The sequence below is a fragment of the Triturus cristatus genome, chromosome 12 (assembly GCF_964204655.1).
Source record: "Triturus cristatus chromosome 12, aTriCri1.1, whole genome shotgun sequence".
Taxonomy (NCBI): domain Eukaryota; kingdom Metazoa; phylum Chordata; class Amphibia; order Caudata; family Salamandridae; genus Triturus; species Triturus cristatus.
In genome coordinates, this window is record NC_140595.1 from 106,560,344 (window position 1) to 106,576,617 (window position 16,274).

At 46.1% G+C, this 16,274-nt stretch overlaps 1 protein-coding gene across 1 annotated transcript in view; it reads right to left on the reverse strand.

The window, feature by feature from the left end:
• The window catches only part of LOC146772765 (rho guanine nucleotide exchange factor 11-like), a 237,740-nt gene that overhangs the window by 142,473 nt on the left and 78,993 nt on the right, over nt 1–16,274 (reverse strand). Inside the window, 2 exon segments of the mRNA XM_085637029.1 lie at nt 5,309–5,384; nt 5,485–5,666. Coding sequence (XP_085493155.1) covers nt 5,309–5,384; nt 5,485–5,666 — 258 coding nt within the window.

The window sequence follows — 16,274 nt, forward strand, 5'->3', positions numbered from 1 at the left end:
TCCCCCAGGTCACTCTCCCAACTTCCCCTCAATTTCAGCATAGGGTCCGTCCGGTTGTTTACGAATTTTTTGTACGTGAGGGATATAGCTTTGCGATCCATGGGATCTAACAAAAAGCGATCTTCCAAGGGGGAGGAATCTGGAAGGGGAGCATCCCCAGGGAGGGCTGAGTCAATTGCGTGGCTGATTTGTAAATATCTAAAGGTCTCCGAGGGGGCGAGGTGATATTTCGCTTGAAAGTCTGCAAACGTGGCCTTTTTACCCTTGACCCAGAGGTCCCCAACACTGGAAATACCAATCAAGTCCCACTTATCAAACCCCTGGCATGCACTAAGATGGCCTAAGATGTCTGGTTCCCACAACGGGGTAGCCTTAGTAAGGTTGTTATGCCACCCCAGCTTACGCTGGACTTTGTGCCATACCTCCACCGTGCGAGCCGTGGGACCGGTCAACCGCAGTTTACGATAGTTCGTATAGAGTGCCCTGTTGTACCCCCCATTCCCCAGCAGCCAGTGGTCTGTCCGGAAATTAGGGTCATCATGTGGACCGAATGCCCATCTGTTGATGGATGCCAGCTGCGATGTCTGGTAGTAGGTAGGTTTCTTTTGGCTTTAAGGCAACAAATATAAATACATTTAACAATCTACCAGGCTATCCGTGGCTTAGGAATGGAATGGCCTTTCTAAGGGAGTGTAAAGCAACAAAAACCTGTTGTGTTTTGCAAAAATACTTCGTCCTATCTCTATAATACATGAAAGCAAACTTGACATCAAGTGTGTGAAGGGATCTCTCAGGTTCCGAGAAACGCTGGGGTAAGAAGACCGGAAGCTCAAGTGTCTGGTTAAGTTGGAAAGAGGAGACCATCCTTACAGTTGGTTCTAAGGACCACCCTGTCATTGTGTACCTGGACAAAAAGCTCTAGTAGTGAGAGGGATTATAGTTAACTTACACCGTTGAGTGATGTTATGGCTACTAAAAAGGCGACCTTCCAGGAAAGAAACTGGAAAATATAAGAATGCAGTGGTTTGAAAGGCAGACCTATCATTATGTTGATCAGACTAGTGCAGGTGGCGCTCTAGGGGGGCTGATACATTTAAAGCCCTTCATTAAGGCTTTTAGAATAGGAGTCTTGAATAGAACATGTTCCATATTCTGTATTTATGCAGCAATAGCTTCTAGGTGCAAGGCGGCAAAGAGGTCTATATCTGAGGTACCACCATCGCCAAACATACGTGAGTAGGGCTGGTGGGTGGAGTTCCCACTCATGGTCTTGTTGCTGCATCCTGCTGAGCAAGTCATCAAAGTCGCTATCCACTGCCAGAGGAACTCTGCCTGGAGACACACAAGGTGGAAATTGCCCAGTGCCAAATTCACAGAGCTAGTGCTGATAGTTGAGGAGAGTGTGTTTCACCTTGTATTTGCATGTAAAACAAGGCAGTCATGTTATCAGTTCACAAAAACACCACCTTGCCCTGAATGTCCAGTACATCAGCTTTGAGGGCTAGATGTATGGAGAAAAGTTCAAGATGTTTTATATGAAGAGCATGATGAGGTAGGCACAGATTATAGATTGTCATGTTGTTCAAATGTGCTTACGAACTGTCGAGAGATGAGGCTGTGGTAATGGTCAACTGTGGTACCTGGTCTGCGAAGGGCCTGCCACACAAAAGATTGTTGTTGTTACACCACTGCAGAGATAAATGGGTGCAGGCCCTTATCAACACTAGATCCTCTCATTGACCCTCGGATTCTAGCCGTTGTGCCAGGAGGCATCAATATTTGCACTGTGAAAGGACAGAGTGGCTGAACAAGAGGCAGTAGCTGTTGGAATACAGCTACCCTTTGCTCGCTTCAGTGGGCTTTAACCGAGACTGCATTGAGGATTGACCAAAGAAAGTATTAGACCTGAAGTGGTTGTAGGTGGGACTTGGTGGCATAGACTGTAAAACCTACTTGGTGAAGCAGGAAGATTGCACCTTGGGTGCTGACTCAGCAGTCTTATTGGCTTACAGTCTTGATCAACCAGTCATCAAAGAAGAGGAAAAAGTGAGTCCACTCCCTTCTGAGATGAGCAGCTACCACAGAAAGACATTTCGTGAAGACTCTTGGGGCTGTGGTGACTCCAAAGGGCACCACTTTGAACTAGTAGCTCTAACCACTTACAATGAAGCTGAGGTAGCATTGATGGGCCGGAGGGATGGGGGTGAAAGTAGGCACCCTTTAGGTCTAGTGGGCCATAAAATGCCCTGGCTAAAGCAGGGGGATTACATACTATAGGATGATCATATGGAAATGTTCTGAGAGGATGTATCTGCTGAGAGGCCTAAGCTCAAAGACGCCTGAGGAAGTTGTCGTTGTGGGGTATGAGAAAGTACAGGGTTTAAAAACCCTTGCTCGATGTTGAGGGGCATTGACTCTATGGTCCGTTTGAGTAGAGCAAAGTGTGCTGGATTGATGGTGTATGTGTGCGAGGAGGGATGTTTGGTAGGGTTGACATGAGCTCAGGGCAGTAGCAGTACTTAATGATGGATAGAACTCACTGTTCTGTGGTCTCCAAAGGGGTAGACATCCCTAAAGCTTCCTCCCAACAGGTGTAGTGGGATTGGGAGTGGGAAGGGGGATATTCACGCAAGTTAATGCCTGAAGATAGAGGCTCTCCTGGCGGAAGGAGCTCTGCCTCAACCTTTTGAGTTGTTACTCCCGAAGATGCCCTTGCATAACCTCTAACTCCCTGTTTGCAGTTAGCCTGCTGCTGGTGTTGATGTGACAGCGTGGAATCAGTCGAAGTTGCCTTGGACCTACTCATTGTCTGTTGCAGAAAGGAGCTTCAGCTGAAGGAACCTGAAGGGCACCCATGGCCTTAGCAAGGCCAGTGTCCTTCTTCATCTTTTCCAACATCTCACCAACCTGGGGACCGAAAAGGTATTCTCCGGTGAAGGGCAGCTTAACGAGATGTTGTTAAACTTCCTACTTTTGAAACCTGAGACATGCATCCAAGAGTGGCGATGGAGGATCACTGAGGTGTTCAGCTCACTGTCAGCTTTATCAGCCGAATCTAACACACAACAAATGGTAGCGTTGGATATGGCCTTCCCATCCTCAACAGTCTCTGCTCCCCTATTCCAGTACTGGTCAGGGAGATGTTGGAGTAAGGCCACAACCTCTTCCCATTGGGCTCTGTCATAGTAAGTCAGGAGGCCAACCACATTGGCAACAGGGACACTGTCATGGTCAGGATCCCCCAGTGGGTCCACGTCGTAGTCCTCCCAAGGATCGTCTATAAGGTGAAGGTAGAGTGGCACACCAAAGTCCTCTGCTGGAGAGTCAGGAGTAGGGCTACCTGTGTCTGAATAGGACTCAAGTGACCACTGAGAAGAAGTCAAAAGAGGTGAGGCTGGTCAGGTGAAGGTGATGAAGTCAGTGGTAGAAGTGGAGGTGATGAAGGAGTTGGAGAAGGAGGAGGGGTAAGGGAAGTGCCCTTAGGCCTCTTAGGAGGCACCTTTTGGAGAGAAGTGTCTGGGCTTGGGGTATTCTTAAAGCAGAGTCTTCACTTATTGTATAAAGTCTTCCCAGTGGCAGAGATCTTGCCTGTGCAGGAGTGAATAATGATCCGACGTTCCCTTTCAACATGCTTCCTTTGAAACTTCGAGGATGGGCCTCTACTCTGAAGCAGCTGTCTCTGCAATGGGACGGCACGAGACGGGTCCTGGGAACGTCAATAAAATGAGTGAACATGATGGTGTAAAAAATAATATATAATGGTTCAGTGCCCATATGCGTTCACTACCAGAACACATGTTGCAGAAACTGTGTGACTCCAAAAACTTCTTTGAAGAAAAACAGTCAAACCCCAACACTAGAAGGTAGGTGTACGCTGAGCATGTAAGTCTACTGACACTACATTTGCGCACACACACAAATAAATGTATATTTATATATTATTACTTTTTTCACTGAAAAAACCAAGGGTTAAAGTGATGTCATAGTACGGGATTGTAATAATAGGTTACTCTACATTAAAATAAAATTGGAAATTCACAAAAAAAAACATGGTTAAAGAAACGTAACCACCAAAAAAGCCTGGGTACTGCGGGATCTGCCACCTGTGCTCCGCACTGTGGCTTGATGCTGACTGCTACGCTGAGCCCTTCTAGCAGCAGCAATGGCCTGGCGCTGAGCCTGCCGCACTGTGCACAGTATGACCGGTATGTACCATACTGGGCCAGTGAGGGAGGGGCAGCCCAGACTGTGAAACCGGCTCTCATTTCTCCCACAGCTCCAGAGAAGCCAGTGAACCACAAGGAAATGTTGGCACTGGCAGAGGAGATCAGTGGCAGCGGTGGCAGCTACGAGTACCTGTAGCTTGGTATTGGTGATGCGCAGGTGAGAAAGGTACAGGACCTGCACTTTCTCCTGGTCCCCTTGTGCCCCCTGGCCCCACATACTTAAAATGTGATTTTTGCAGGGGGCACCAGTCTGTACATTTTGATGTGGTGTGGCAGACAAGGGTTGGCTGAGCAGTTCATCCATCCCAGAACTCTGTGGAATTTAGCGGAGTTTCTCTGCAACTTTGCAGAATTCTGCAGAGTGAAACTCTGCAAACTCCATCCAGCCCTAGTTTGCACATACTGTTTTAAAAAACAAAGCCAATGAAATTCTCCAGCAACTATAACTCATGACCTAAAGCAACTATAGGTCCAGCCATCCGCAGTGTTGTTATTATTCCTGTCATTCAGGTGTTGCAGTGATGCTGTTTTGCCCCGCACTTTTTTCCCACTTTTTTTGTAGGATGTAGGACTGAGTCCCTGAATCCTAAATTGACGGTCACCCCATCTTTGTAGATGTGGTGGCAGCCAATCAGATCCTATCTAAAGATCTGTTATGTGTGCAGATCCTGAGCAGAATGAAATATACAATGTTTTTTAACCTTAATTTTTCAAACTACGGAACAGATTTACACCAACTCACAAAAAGCACACCTTCTGGACCACGAATTAGGTTTCTGCCAAATTTCGGGCCATTACGTATAGTCGTTTTGACTGCAGCTGTTTCTAATTTTCCTATGGAAAAATGAATGGGGAAAACTTATTTTGGGAGCTCCCGCCCTTTTCTCGGCCTGACTTGATGGGTCACCCTATAATTTTCCAGAAAGGAGCTGAGGTGGAAAAACATGTTTTTTGAAACGTTTCATGAATATTCGTCAAACAGCACCCAAGTTATATTCAAACAAAAATAACTTTTTCTTTGGAAATGGGGCCTAAGGCAGATGGTAAATTACAGTGGTCTGCTAGTTGGGAAGTGTGCATACCAACAGTTTTGTCCTTTGTTATCTTCCATTTTAGGGGTCCCTCGTGGATCAATCGCCTCGCGGTTAAATTGAGGTTCTATTGTAGAAAAAATGGACATTAATCAATTTTATGCACTGATATTGAAAAATAAGCTACAAAATCCGTCAAGTGCCCAAAGAAGACAAAAAATGTTTACCTGAAACTGTGCGGTCACGGGGTAATTTTTGCTCTTTTTTAGGTCAGTGGTGTCAAGCTGCGCCTGATACATCTTAATGTGGCGCCGATTCTTGACTCTCTTCACTCTATCTTTCACGAACATCAAAATCTCATGACATCGGTCCCTACATTGGACCAGTTTGTCCTCCTCTGAGCTGCCACCTGCAGGACAAAGCAGGACATCTTGGGTGTTTTCCAGCACTTAAAAGCATTAGGTTTGGCAGAAGCACTGAAGTCAGGAAACAAACAAGTTCCATCAAGGACTTCTCAGGACCATAACAGAGAAACAACCAAGAAAGAATCAGAGATTACATTCAACACACATTTAACACCATGCATGCTTTGGTTTTCTAGGCAGGCAGCTACAAACATACACATTAACTTCATTCTGAAAAACTTGTGAATACAGTGCAATGTGGGAATTGTATAGCTCAACTGTGTTCTGTGCCTTGATACAGGGCTGTGTGAAAATTCTCAGGCCTAGACATAACCATGTCAAAATTAACGTAATGCACACCAAGAACAGACTGCAATAGTTAAATAAGAGTCAGTAAGATGTTCTCACCAAGCTACATCACTACTCTTTAGCCTTCAAACGATCTAAAATACCAGCCTAGTTTTTTACCCTTTCGGCCAGCCCATGACTGCTCTTTACATTTCACTAAGATGTAAAAGTGTCGGCTCTCTGTAATATTTTATGACCGTCATAACTTTAGGAGCTATTTCACACTCCATTCCCCTTCAGAAAACTGAGTACAAGACTCTAACCAATGATCCACAAAGCCATCCTGTGAAAAACATGTATAATAGTCCTGGGGGTCTACAAGGTAAGCTTGAGTAGATATTCTATGTATGTAGACTGTTCTCAGCAAGAATGGATAAGACTAAGCTAGCACATGTTCCTTGCTGAGTATTCTTACATTTGCTTACATTTTGATCCTGATGGACTCCTCCTAAAACGTTTTAAAAAAACATTAAGCCACTTAAGATTTTATTTAAGGTGTGTAGGGCATACAGCTCACAGATCCAGATGGTGATCCTTGCAATCACCCTCTCACTTAGCTAGAAGTTAGTTGTTACACTCCATTTTGGATACTAAAACATTAAAGCTGGTGGCAAGACATCTTTAGGTTTATTTCAACTGGAATTTCAGGAATACATTAAAAAAATTAGCTAAAGTGAACCAAATATGTATTTTCACAAGCTGCACTAAGACTGGAAAGGACTTATGAACTTTGAGCATCAGCTGCTCAAGTTCATGTTACTTACCAGTATAGCTTAACAGTAAGGGGCTGAGTTAGAGTTTGGCTGAGAAGTCACAAAGGCGATGAAGTACCCTCTCCACCAAACTGAAGGTCCGCCACCTGATATACCAACGAGTGGACCTTAAGCATGTCAACAACAGAGACTTCTTCATCTCCATTGCTGACATACTCCTCTGACTGCTCGCCCCAAGGGACAGCAACAAACATTTAATTAGCACCCGTACAATGGGAAAAAATTCCCTTAGTGTTGGGGCATTAGTTTTAGTTTTTTCAAAAACAAAACTTTACCGTGGGATTTTCTTTTTGAAAAAAACCCAGAAATATTTTAAAAGTTGGACAGATGGTACAATAATTTGGACGGTATTGTCAGTCAAAACTTTAATACAGGAACTGCTATGACAGTGGTTCCTGCTAATGTATGGAACTGTGCACAGGACTAGAGGACAACTCTAAATTTGGCAGGCAGTGAACCCTCAGTATGGTCAGAGTAAAGTGCTCCGCCATACTGATGGACTTTGCCCATCAAACTCTAAATGATCTTTGACATTCAGCTGGGATAGGGTATCCTACAAGCAAGATTGAGAAGACATAATTGGGCTACTTGGGAAACAATAAAATCTTCTGAAATTCATGGCTCATTTACAAAATATTAATGCCCTTTTTATTAAAAAAAATAGATTGGTTTATATGGAGAGCATATGGACAAGGCATCACATAGGATCTTACTTTAAGTATCATGTCCTTTTGCCTTACTCAGTTTCTTTAAACATGTGTAAAAACACCTGGAACATAAATACATATAATGTGGCATAAGTCAGACCCATTCGGGGGAGGCAAAAGGACAGAACAATGCCTTTGTAGAAAATATCCATATAATACAATCCGTAGTGCAGAAGAAACATCAAAGACTGTCATTCATGCAAGGCAATGATACTACAAAGAAGGGCAATTCATGTGTCCTGTTATCCCCTAAAGCCAATACATAACACATGAAACTCATCCCAACTACCCCCTGTCTGCTTTTGTGTGATGCCTCTACTGATAACATAATAAGGAATCAAGGTGGATAGCCCATACATGTTTGTAGAGCATCCAACTAGTATCCAGTGTGACATCTCCTCCCTTTCAAAATTCCTAGGGTGTAAGCAATGTCATGTGTCACCCGTCCCCAGCGGCAGTCACTCCCCCATGCTCCCTCAGGGCAGCCAAGATAGCCATCCAGTCTCATATAACATCTTCAAGTTTATCATCTTTACAAACATTTCTCATCTACACCTCCTCCGCGATCACCCGTTGACAAATATCTTTCATCGATGCCACGTATTTGGGGGGTGTCAGACTGAGTCATTTTGCCCGGACCAACCCAAGGAGGCCAAACATCCTGCTTAATTTATTTTGGGCAGGAGAGGGAATCAGTTGCAACAACACTTGGTGGATCTCCATTGACACGTCCCACCGGAAGCTGTATCCATGTTGTACAATATGTCTTCCACGTAGGAGGACAAGGGTGAGCATGGCCACACCATATGCAGAAAATCTGCCATCTGAGCCCCACTTCATGCGCAGCCAGCTGGTCAAATATTGTAGATGCCATGCAATAATTGTGGAGTAAGATAAGTCAGATGTAAAATATTATATTACAAGAGTTTAAAGTGTGCATTGGAGGTGACTGTCCGTACCCCCTCATGGACCATCACCCAATTTTTAGCTGATGAGGGCTACCCCATGATAGCCTCCCACTTGGCCTGGACAGGAAGCACCACAGATTGTCACATGGAGTCTGTATTTTTGGGAAATCAGCCTATGGCCCTGAGCCGTTTAAAGCAGTGTAATCAAGATATTGGACCGAGTTGGTTCATCAGGAATGGACGGCCACACCTCCTGGGCCGTGCTTGACATTTTCATATAGTGGAGGCATTGACACATACCCAGGGAAAAGGTTTCAATTACCTCCTCCCTCATAATCAAACACTGTCCAGAATGTAGATCTACCATAGTTTTGCAACCTCCATCCTTTCATTTCTGCACCAACATAGAGTTAGCAATTTGCAAGAAGGGTTTCACTGTCCACAGAGGCACATCCAGAGTGTATGGGGCCCACTGGAAAATGCTACGGACCACTCCCTCCTACCTGTCAGATAAGGAAAGGTGGAGGCAGCCCCCATGCCAGACCTAAAGAGGATCAGCAAGGGTATCCCTTCATGTGCTTCCTGCAGAAGCCGTTTCTTCCATTTGTCGTCCATGTCCAGCCAATGAATTGCACGCTGCAGTTGGGCTGCCATATAATAAAGTTCTAGATGCAGGATCTCTAGTCCCCACTCACTTCACATTCCTTTTAGGGTGGCTAGAGCAATTATTTGGCACTTGGTTCCCCGGATTAGGCCCACTATCAAACTATCTAGGGTGTGAAAATATTGCCTAGGGATTGCTTATGGAGTACTCTGTAGGGCATAGATGCATTGTGACAGTATGATCATTTTCACAATTGCAATCCTGCCGATCAGGAACAGGGGCAGCTCCTTCCAAAACCTAATCAAGGAGTGCAATGCCTCTATCACTCTTCCAACATTAAGCTTGAGGCACGTAGGGGTTGTATGAGTCAGACAGACTTCGCGGTATCGGGCTTGCATCGTCACCCAGGGAAATCCCACCCCAAGGAAGCTCATCCACCGAGAGCCATACCAGTCTCCCCAGTGCAAATAATTTTGATTTATCCTGATTGACACATAGACCAGAGAGCTCCCCAAAGGGCTGCTTGATGTTGAACAGAATAGGTGCCGAGTGGGCTGGTTGCCGCAGATACAACAGGGCATCATCGGTGCAGAGGAAGACCACTTGGTTGGTCTCTCCCAGTGATATTCTCCATCGGTCACCATATTCCTCATCGCTCGCTGCAGAGTCTCTTCCAAGGGCTCCATTGCGATGGCAAACAGGAGCGGCAAAAGAGGGCATCCTTGTCTAGTACCTCTGCTCACCCAGAAGGGCTCAGAGACCACTCCACCTGAGCGCACCCTGCCTCATGGATCAAAGTAGAGGAGGGGAATCCAACAGTAGAACCCAGAGCCCAAACCCATCGTCTGGAGCACCTACCACAGGAATGTCCAATTCAGGGAATCAAATGCCTGTTCCGTGTCAAGGAGTGTCAAGACATAACTATCAGTCAGGAGCCACGGAGCATGATATACATGAGCCAAGCCTCTCGGATTGTGGAGAGTGTTGCACTTCTGAATAAAGCCAGATTGATCTGGTAGTACCGGGGTAGGCAACTGAGGGAGAAGATGCGTAGCCAGCACAATGCTGAGAATTTTCGTTAGGAGAGATATCGGCTTATACACAGAGGTACCCATTGGATCACTAGCCAGCTTTATTATCATGACAACTAGTGCCTCTCGCATGTAGGTCGGCAAGACACCAGACCATAAAGCCTCTTCCTAGACCTCCAGTAGGTGGTCAACCACAATATCCAGATATTTATGATAAAACTCCCCTGGCAGCTCATTGCTTTTGCAGGTTTAAGGCATCTAACTGCGGTTAGGATCTCTTCTTTAGAAAGTTGACCATCCAGGGCCTTACTATCTCCTGGATCAAGACTTGGGAGTGGGACATATGCCAAAAATCTACACAAAGGCTCCAAGGAGGGACACAACCGTTCAGAATATGCATTACTGAGATGGGTAAAAAATACCCCATTGATCGCCCTCTGTGAGGCGAGAGCTCCTATGTCAGTGCACAACATCAGGATGGGGGACTCAGGAGACTCCTCCGTGGACAAACCCACGGACAAACTGGGCCAGCATTGCTCCTGTTTTATCCCCCTACATATGCAGTCGCTGCCTGTAGGCTCTGCAACTCACCGAGCAAAGTTGTCAGGGAAGTAATGTAGCAACGTTTCTTTGACCGTAGCCGCAAACGTGGGGGTCCGATAATGCCTCCGCATGGAGGAGCCACAAATGGATTGCCGGATGACCAGGCTCACCTACACAACACACCAAGACAGGAGAATGGTCTGACAGGTAACGGGCCAGATATGTCACATCTGTAACCCTAGGTGTCAGTTCCGCAGCTACGAAACAATAGTCCAGTTGACTATTTGTACCCATATATAACAAGAATACAGTTGTTGCGATGGGTGCCTCTCCCAGTTGATATCGCACAATGGCACGCCGTGCATCATATCTCGAAGCGCTGTGGTGAGGCAGGCTTAGCATGGACCCTGGGAGGCTCCCAATCCAGTGTCTCACTTAAGGCACAATTACAGTCTACAGCTCGGTAGAGAGACACTGCTGTTAGGACACCGGGTAAACGCTCTGGACAATCAACATTGGGGGGCCTATACATTAATAATAAAAGTCTCTCAGCCATCAAGGGAACCATGTAGAGTGACATAACATCCCTCAGGGTGAACAACATCATTCTTGCAACAGAATGGGAACCCTAGGGCCACCCAAATGAGCACCCCGTGCATAACAGGAGTATGCGGCAGTGCATTTTTGCACTCTCCAGCGCCTTCGCAGGCAAGGAATACAATCCCCCCACACATGCAATTCCTGAAGGAATGCTATTGCCACCTTGTAGCATTTAAGATAGGCAAACACATTTCTGTGTTTCTCAAAGAGGGATATCCCCCTAACATTCTAGTCAATCAGTTTCGTCATGGGAGAAGTCATTATTTATATATTTATATACTTCATGTACACATCACTTCTCCTTCCATACATTTTGACAGTTACACCACTGGTAATTAAACCGAAAAAGCCCACCTTGCAGGGCCCATTTGCACAAAAGCAGAGCTAACTTCCCCAACAGTACCCCAACATGAGACTCAAGACAATGCTCTAACTCCCCCCTCTGCTTGGGCAGTGTAGCTATCCCACCCTGTCCAGGCATAGACAAGGGTGGAGTCAGCAATCGCTGCCCCACACCACAACTTCAGAATTCCCCAAAACAGGTGAAATAATATGAAATAACACTCCCATCCCTCCTCTTCCCACAAGCATGTGCTTCACAAGAGGTTCCCAACTGGGAGCAGGCAGCTGATGTTGGCCAAAGGCTCAGACAAATGAACGCCACATGATTACAGTAGGTCAAGTGCCAGCTAGATCTCAGCTATGGCCTGATCTGTCTCCAACCAAGCCCTAGTCCACTTGCTGTTCTTGGGAGGTCCACTCCAAGTCAGGAACCACCTCAGTGGCCCGCAGCATGACATCGGGGTAGACCAGAATCCTATCTGACAATTTTCCGTCCTCCAGGCTCTTCCAGCACCCGCGTTGTTACCTGCTGTGCACAGACCGACTTTGTGTTTCTGGTCGGGACTAGCCCGATTGGAACAGATCCTGGGCAGATCAGCGTGTCATCCAGTTTCGTCAGTCACTAGCATCTCCTGCGGTGAAAAAGAACAGGGCCTTCCCCTACTATTGGTCGTCTCTTGACTGATTGGAAAATTCTTGCTTGTCCTTTACCCTTTATGTGTAATCAGTATAGGTAGAGGTAGAGGGGCACTCAAATATTAAAGGGACCACGTAACGCGTTGTCTGCAGGATAGCGTCTGTCACGAACATTAAACAGGATGGTAATAATCACTCTGGGTGGGGCTCCAGGTCTCTGTGGTGGGGCAAGGGCCATGTGCAGTCTTTCAGTTGCAAAAAATTTAGCGAGTCTCTTAGGAAGCAGGACTGTAGTGATCCAGTTCTCCAGAAAACGTTTGGTGAATTGACCCTCTGCCCTCTCTTGGAACACCAAAAATCGTAAATGGTTCCTGTGGGATCTCCCTACAGAATCTTCCAAGCGGACTGTTTGTTTCTGCAGATAGAGGACAGAATCTCGGAGGATGTGGACCTCCTGTGGCAAGGTGTTTACATTCTGCTCCGTAGTGGCCACACGCTCAGGTCAGTTCACAACAGGTTTACATCTATAGCGACAGAGTAAATCTTATGAACCATCCTGTCACAAGAATTTTGAATTGGCGACAATAAATCCGACAGAGACAGTGCTGCCTCTGTAGTCCCATGCTGTCGTTCCATGCCACCAGTCTGGGATCCTGCTTGTGTTTGGCCCTACGGAGCACTGGCTGTGTGTATTTGCATATTTTATTCATTTGGGGTGATTTGGTTCCTTTATCTCTCAACATTGTAAAAACTGGCCGCACCACCACCTGAAATTTGGAGCGCAGATGTGCCACTAAAGTATCTGAGCAGTCCCTTCCAACAGACACCGCACAGGAACCCACCACCCGCCGGCCTCACAGTATCACCACACAGAGCCGGGGTCTCCGAGGCATTACAGTATTTCCCAGGCACCAGGAGAGGGCGACCCATCCCCAGCACAACACAGAGTTTCACAGAGCAGTCCCATGGTTTCTGGTACAAGGAATTCAGAGAGGGAATACTGCAGTTAACCCAGTGAGGGCTGGTCAGTCCAAACCCAGGACCGCGCAAAACAACCTGTGTATGCAATTGAAGTACCAGCCAGCAATATTTTCCTCTAGGACAGGGGCCTCGCAATGCTATCAGTCCCTCTCAACTTGTAGTCAGGGCCGGCCCGACATTCCTCCATTGGGGAAACAGGGTCACGTTATCTTGCTACAGCATCATCAGGTCAAATGCTAGTACAGCCAATATTACAGGAGCTTGCTGCAAGTGCACCTGTGCATCCGGTGGGACCCCGGGAACTCTGTTAGCACAGAGGCTCATATGTCAGGGCTAAAGAGATGCATAGAAGGTCTACCCATCTTTATGCAGTGGACCTCCCACTTGCAATCAATGTCCCTTCTTTTGGGTCCACAGTAGGAGCCCAAGCGCACAGTGGGCATCACTCCAGCCACACCATGGCATATCACTTTGCACTACCCACGAGTTGTGGAGTGGCAGCCTTGGGAGACTTAAGGGCCCTTACCTGGCTCACCTTATGACCTAGCACAAGTGGCTGCTGGTTTTTAGGTGCTGCAAAAGTAGACAAGTCCTCCTCTCCCTCTGTTTCATGTGCAGCACCACCCGCAGTCTTCCTCACCTCTAAGGGCATCACAGCTTGGGTGACCAGCCCAGGAGAGTCACAGCACCAAAAGCAGCTGCCTTGAGTTCCAGCCCCACAGCTGGGCATCAGGGTCACTCCAGTCTCTCCCCCACATCCAATCCGGGACAGGATTGCAGTCTCCAGATTGGGGGCCATATGTCTCACCTCAGTTTTGCACGCCAAGACCATCTTAATCCCAAGAGCAATATGGTGCTGGCCCAAGCTTCCAGGACTTTGCCCGACTCCACTCCAGAAGGCGGCTCAGGCACACGCCAGAAAACCTGTGGCTGATGTGTAGAGTTGGCAATGTAGCAGGGAGTCTACCCAGAAAGATATACAGAAGGATCACACAGGAATATGGCAGGAAAACTTAGACTCCAGCAGGAGCGCATGGAGGAGCGTCTAATCAACCATGTTGCCTTGCCATGCCCCCAAAAATATTGATCAGTTCAACAAGCACTGGTGGGAAAAGCCACATCTCACTGTACTAAAGCTTCCAACAGTGCGTGATGGCTGTTACAATTAATCAAATTGAAAAGATCTCAATGCAAACTGTACCTGGAGGTAAAGAAACGTAATTCAGGACAGCTTTCAGACCAGAACAGCAAAACAAAACGTGGCAAAGTACCCCTTTCTCAGGTGCACACATGTCTTTCCTGAATTTACCTCCATGATTCCAGAACAACCATCAATAAGGATTGGGTGCAAGTATCATGTGCTTATTGATGTGAAATTACAATGGGGTTTTCAGTACAGGCTAGCACTTTTTAGCTCTGTGATTTTTGAAGAAACACACTAAAAGGTGGGTTTGATTTCAGAATGGTAATATGAAGGTCCCTCTCTGCGTGGAAGTAAAGGTTGCCACTGACGTGGAAAACTTAAATGCTATGGATAAATGTGGTTGAGGAGAAAGAAAGATCCTTGGACAACCACCTTTTCAGGTCACAACTCAGCGCGGAAACAAGAGTGACTCACAATCCTCTTGGAGCATCTGGGTCCTCTTCCAGTACTAAGATAACTGCAGCTGGGTCTGGTGCATCACGAGGCAAGCGGAGAACCAACTTAGATGCAAGTGGTAGGAAATCAGAGCTAAATGTGAACAGTTTCTCCCTTTATTGTTGTAAAATTTCCTTTTGATGTGGTCAGGAGCAGCGGGAAGGGAATATTCACAGAGCCAAAGCTGCCACATTTAAGGCCAGATATTGGCCGAGGAACTGAGAGCCACTGACTTCTTCACGGCAAGGTCCTGGTAAAACACCCGGATGGTATTCGATAAACAAAGCCCATAACACCTGAGATGGAAGTCAAGCGACTGTCAGTTCTCCGAGTAGATGTGAACACCCCTACACCTTTGGGATGGTGGCTGTTGTGCTCTCTCATTCACTTCTTTGTTAAAGGCGTGTTAGTATGCCACAGTATATGGGGCAGAATTGGAGTACTTGACTTCAAGGTAGTTGCTGTGAGGTTGTAGGGTTGGCTGCACCTTTGTGATTTTGCCTCACCAGCTGCTAATGAAATCTTCTCTGTGCCTTTTTACATGATGGAGCTCACAAAGGTGGGGAAAAGCAGATAGTGGGAAGTCCATGAAGCAACTGCAAAGTTCCTGTGGTCAAGGTGGACCTTAAGATAACCTCGCATTTTGCTTGTGCTGAATTCACATGTGATCATGTATGCTTCACTTCAGAGGCCATTTTGACTACGATAAAATGTAAATTACTGCAAGAAGGGAATCCAGCACCTCACAAATGTAGTAAACCTGTGAGTATGTGCCCTTGATGAAAAAAATAGAAAGGGTAGAAGAAGAACTATGATAATGGAAACAAAATATACCATTGTTTTGATACGAGTTAAAGTGGAGCAACCCTGCTGCTACAAGTGAATTCCGGTGCATTTTTGTAAGGGGGGGGATTAAGGAAAATGTTACTCAACCTTTAATCATCTCTTTGTAGTTTGTAGTGCTGTAGAATTCACATGTTCTACATACTCCTGCCATCTAATGTTGGGCTCAGACTTTGCAAGTTGTTTTTGCTCAAAACGTTTCTTTGAGTCACAAGGTCTCCTGTGATTACTCCTTTACATTGCTTTCTGTAGAGTAGTGAATGCAAGTATAGAGTGGCTGATAGTTAAAAATTTGTTAACCATGCAAATAGTGTATACAGTAAGGTTAACACTTGATGTTACCGAGATATGTAAACAAGACACTGACTCTGGGCAGGAGGGTGGGTGCATGTGAATCTACAGCACTAACAGTTACAAACAGATGCTTACTGGGTAAGTAACATACTCTGTTCGCAGCATGTGTGGCCATAGATATACATTCTAGGCACATGCTGTAAAGCAGTACTCCCTAAAGCAGTGGCTTCTCAGTGGATATTGTATATGTCTGATACCGAGTTCTTAGTACTATTTGGTCAACCCTAGTCTATTGACAGGTGAGCTAGCTACACAATAAGGTTTGGTAAATGTGTGCACAATTGACCATGTAACTGCTTTGAAA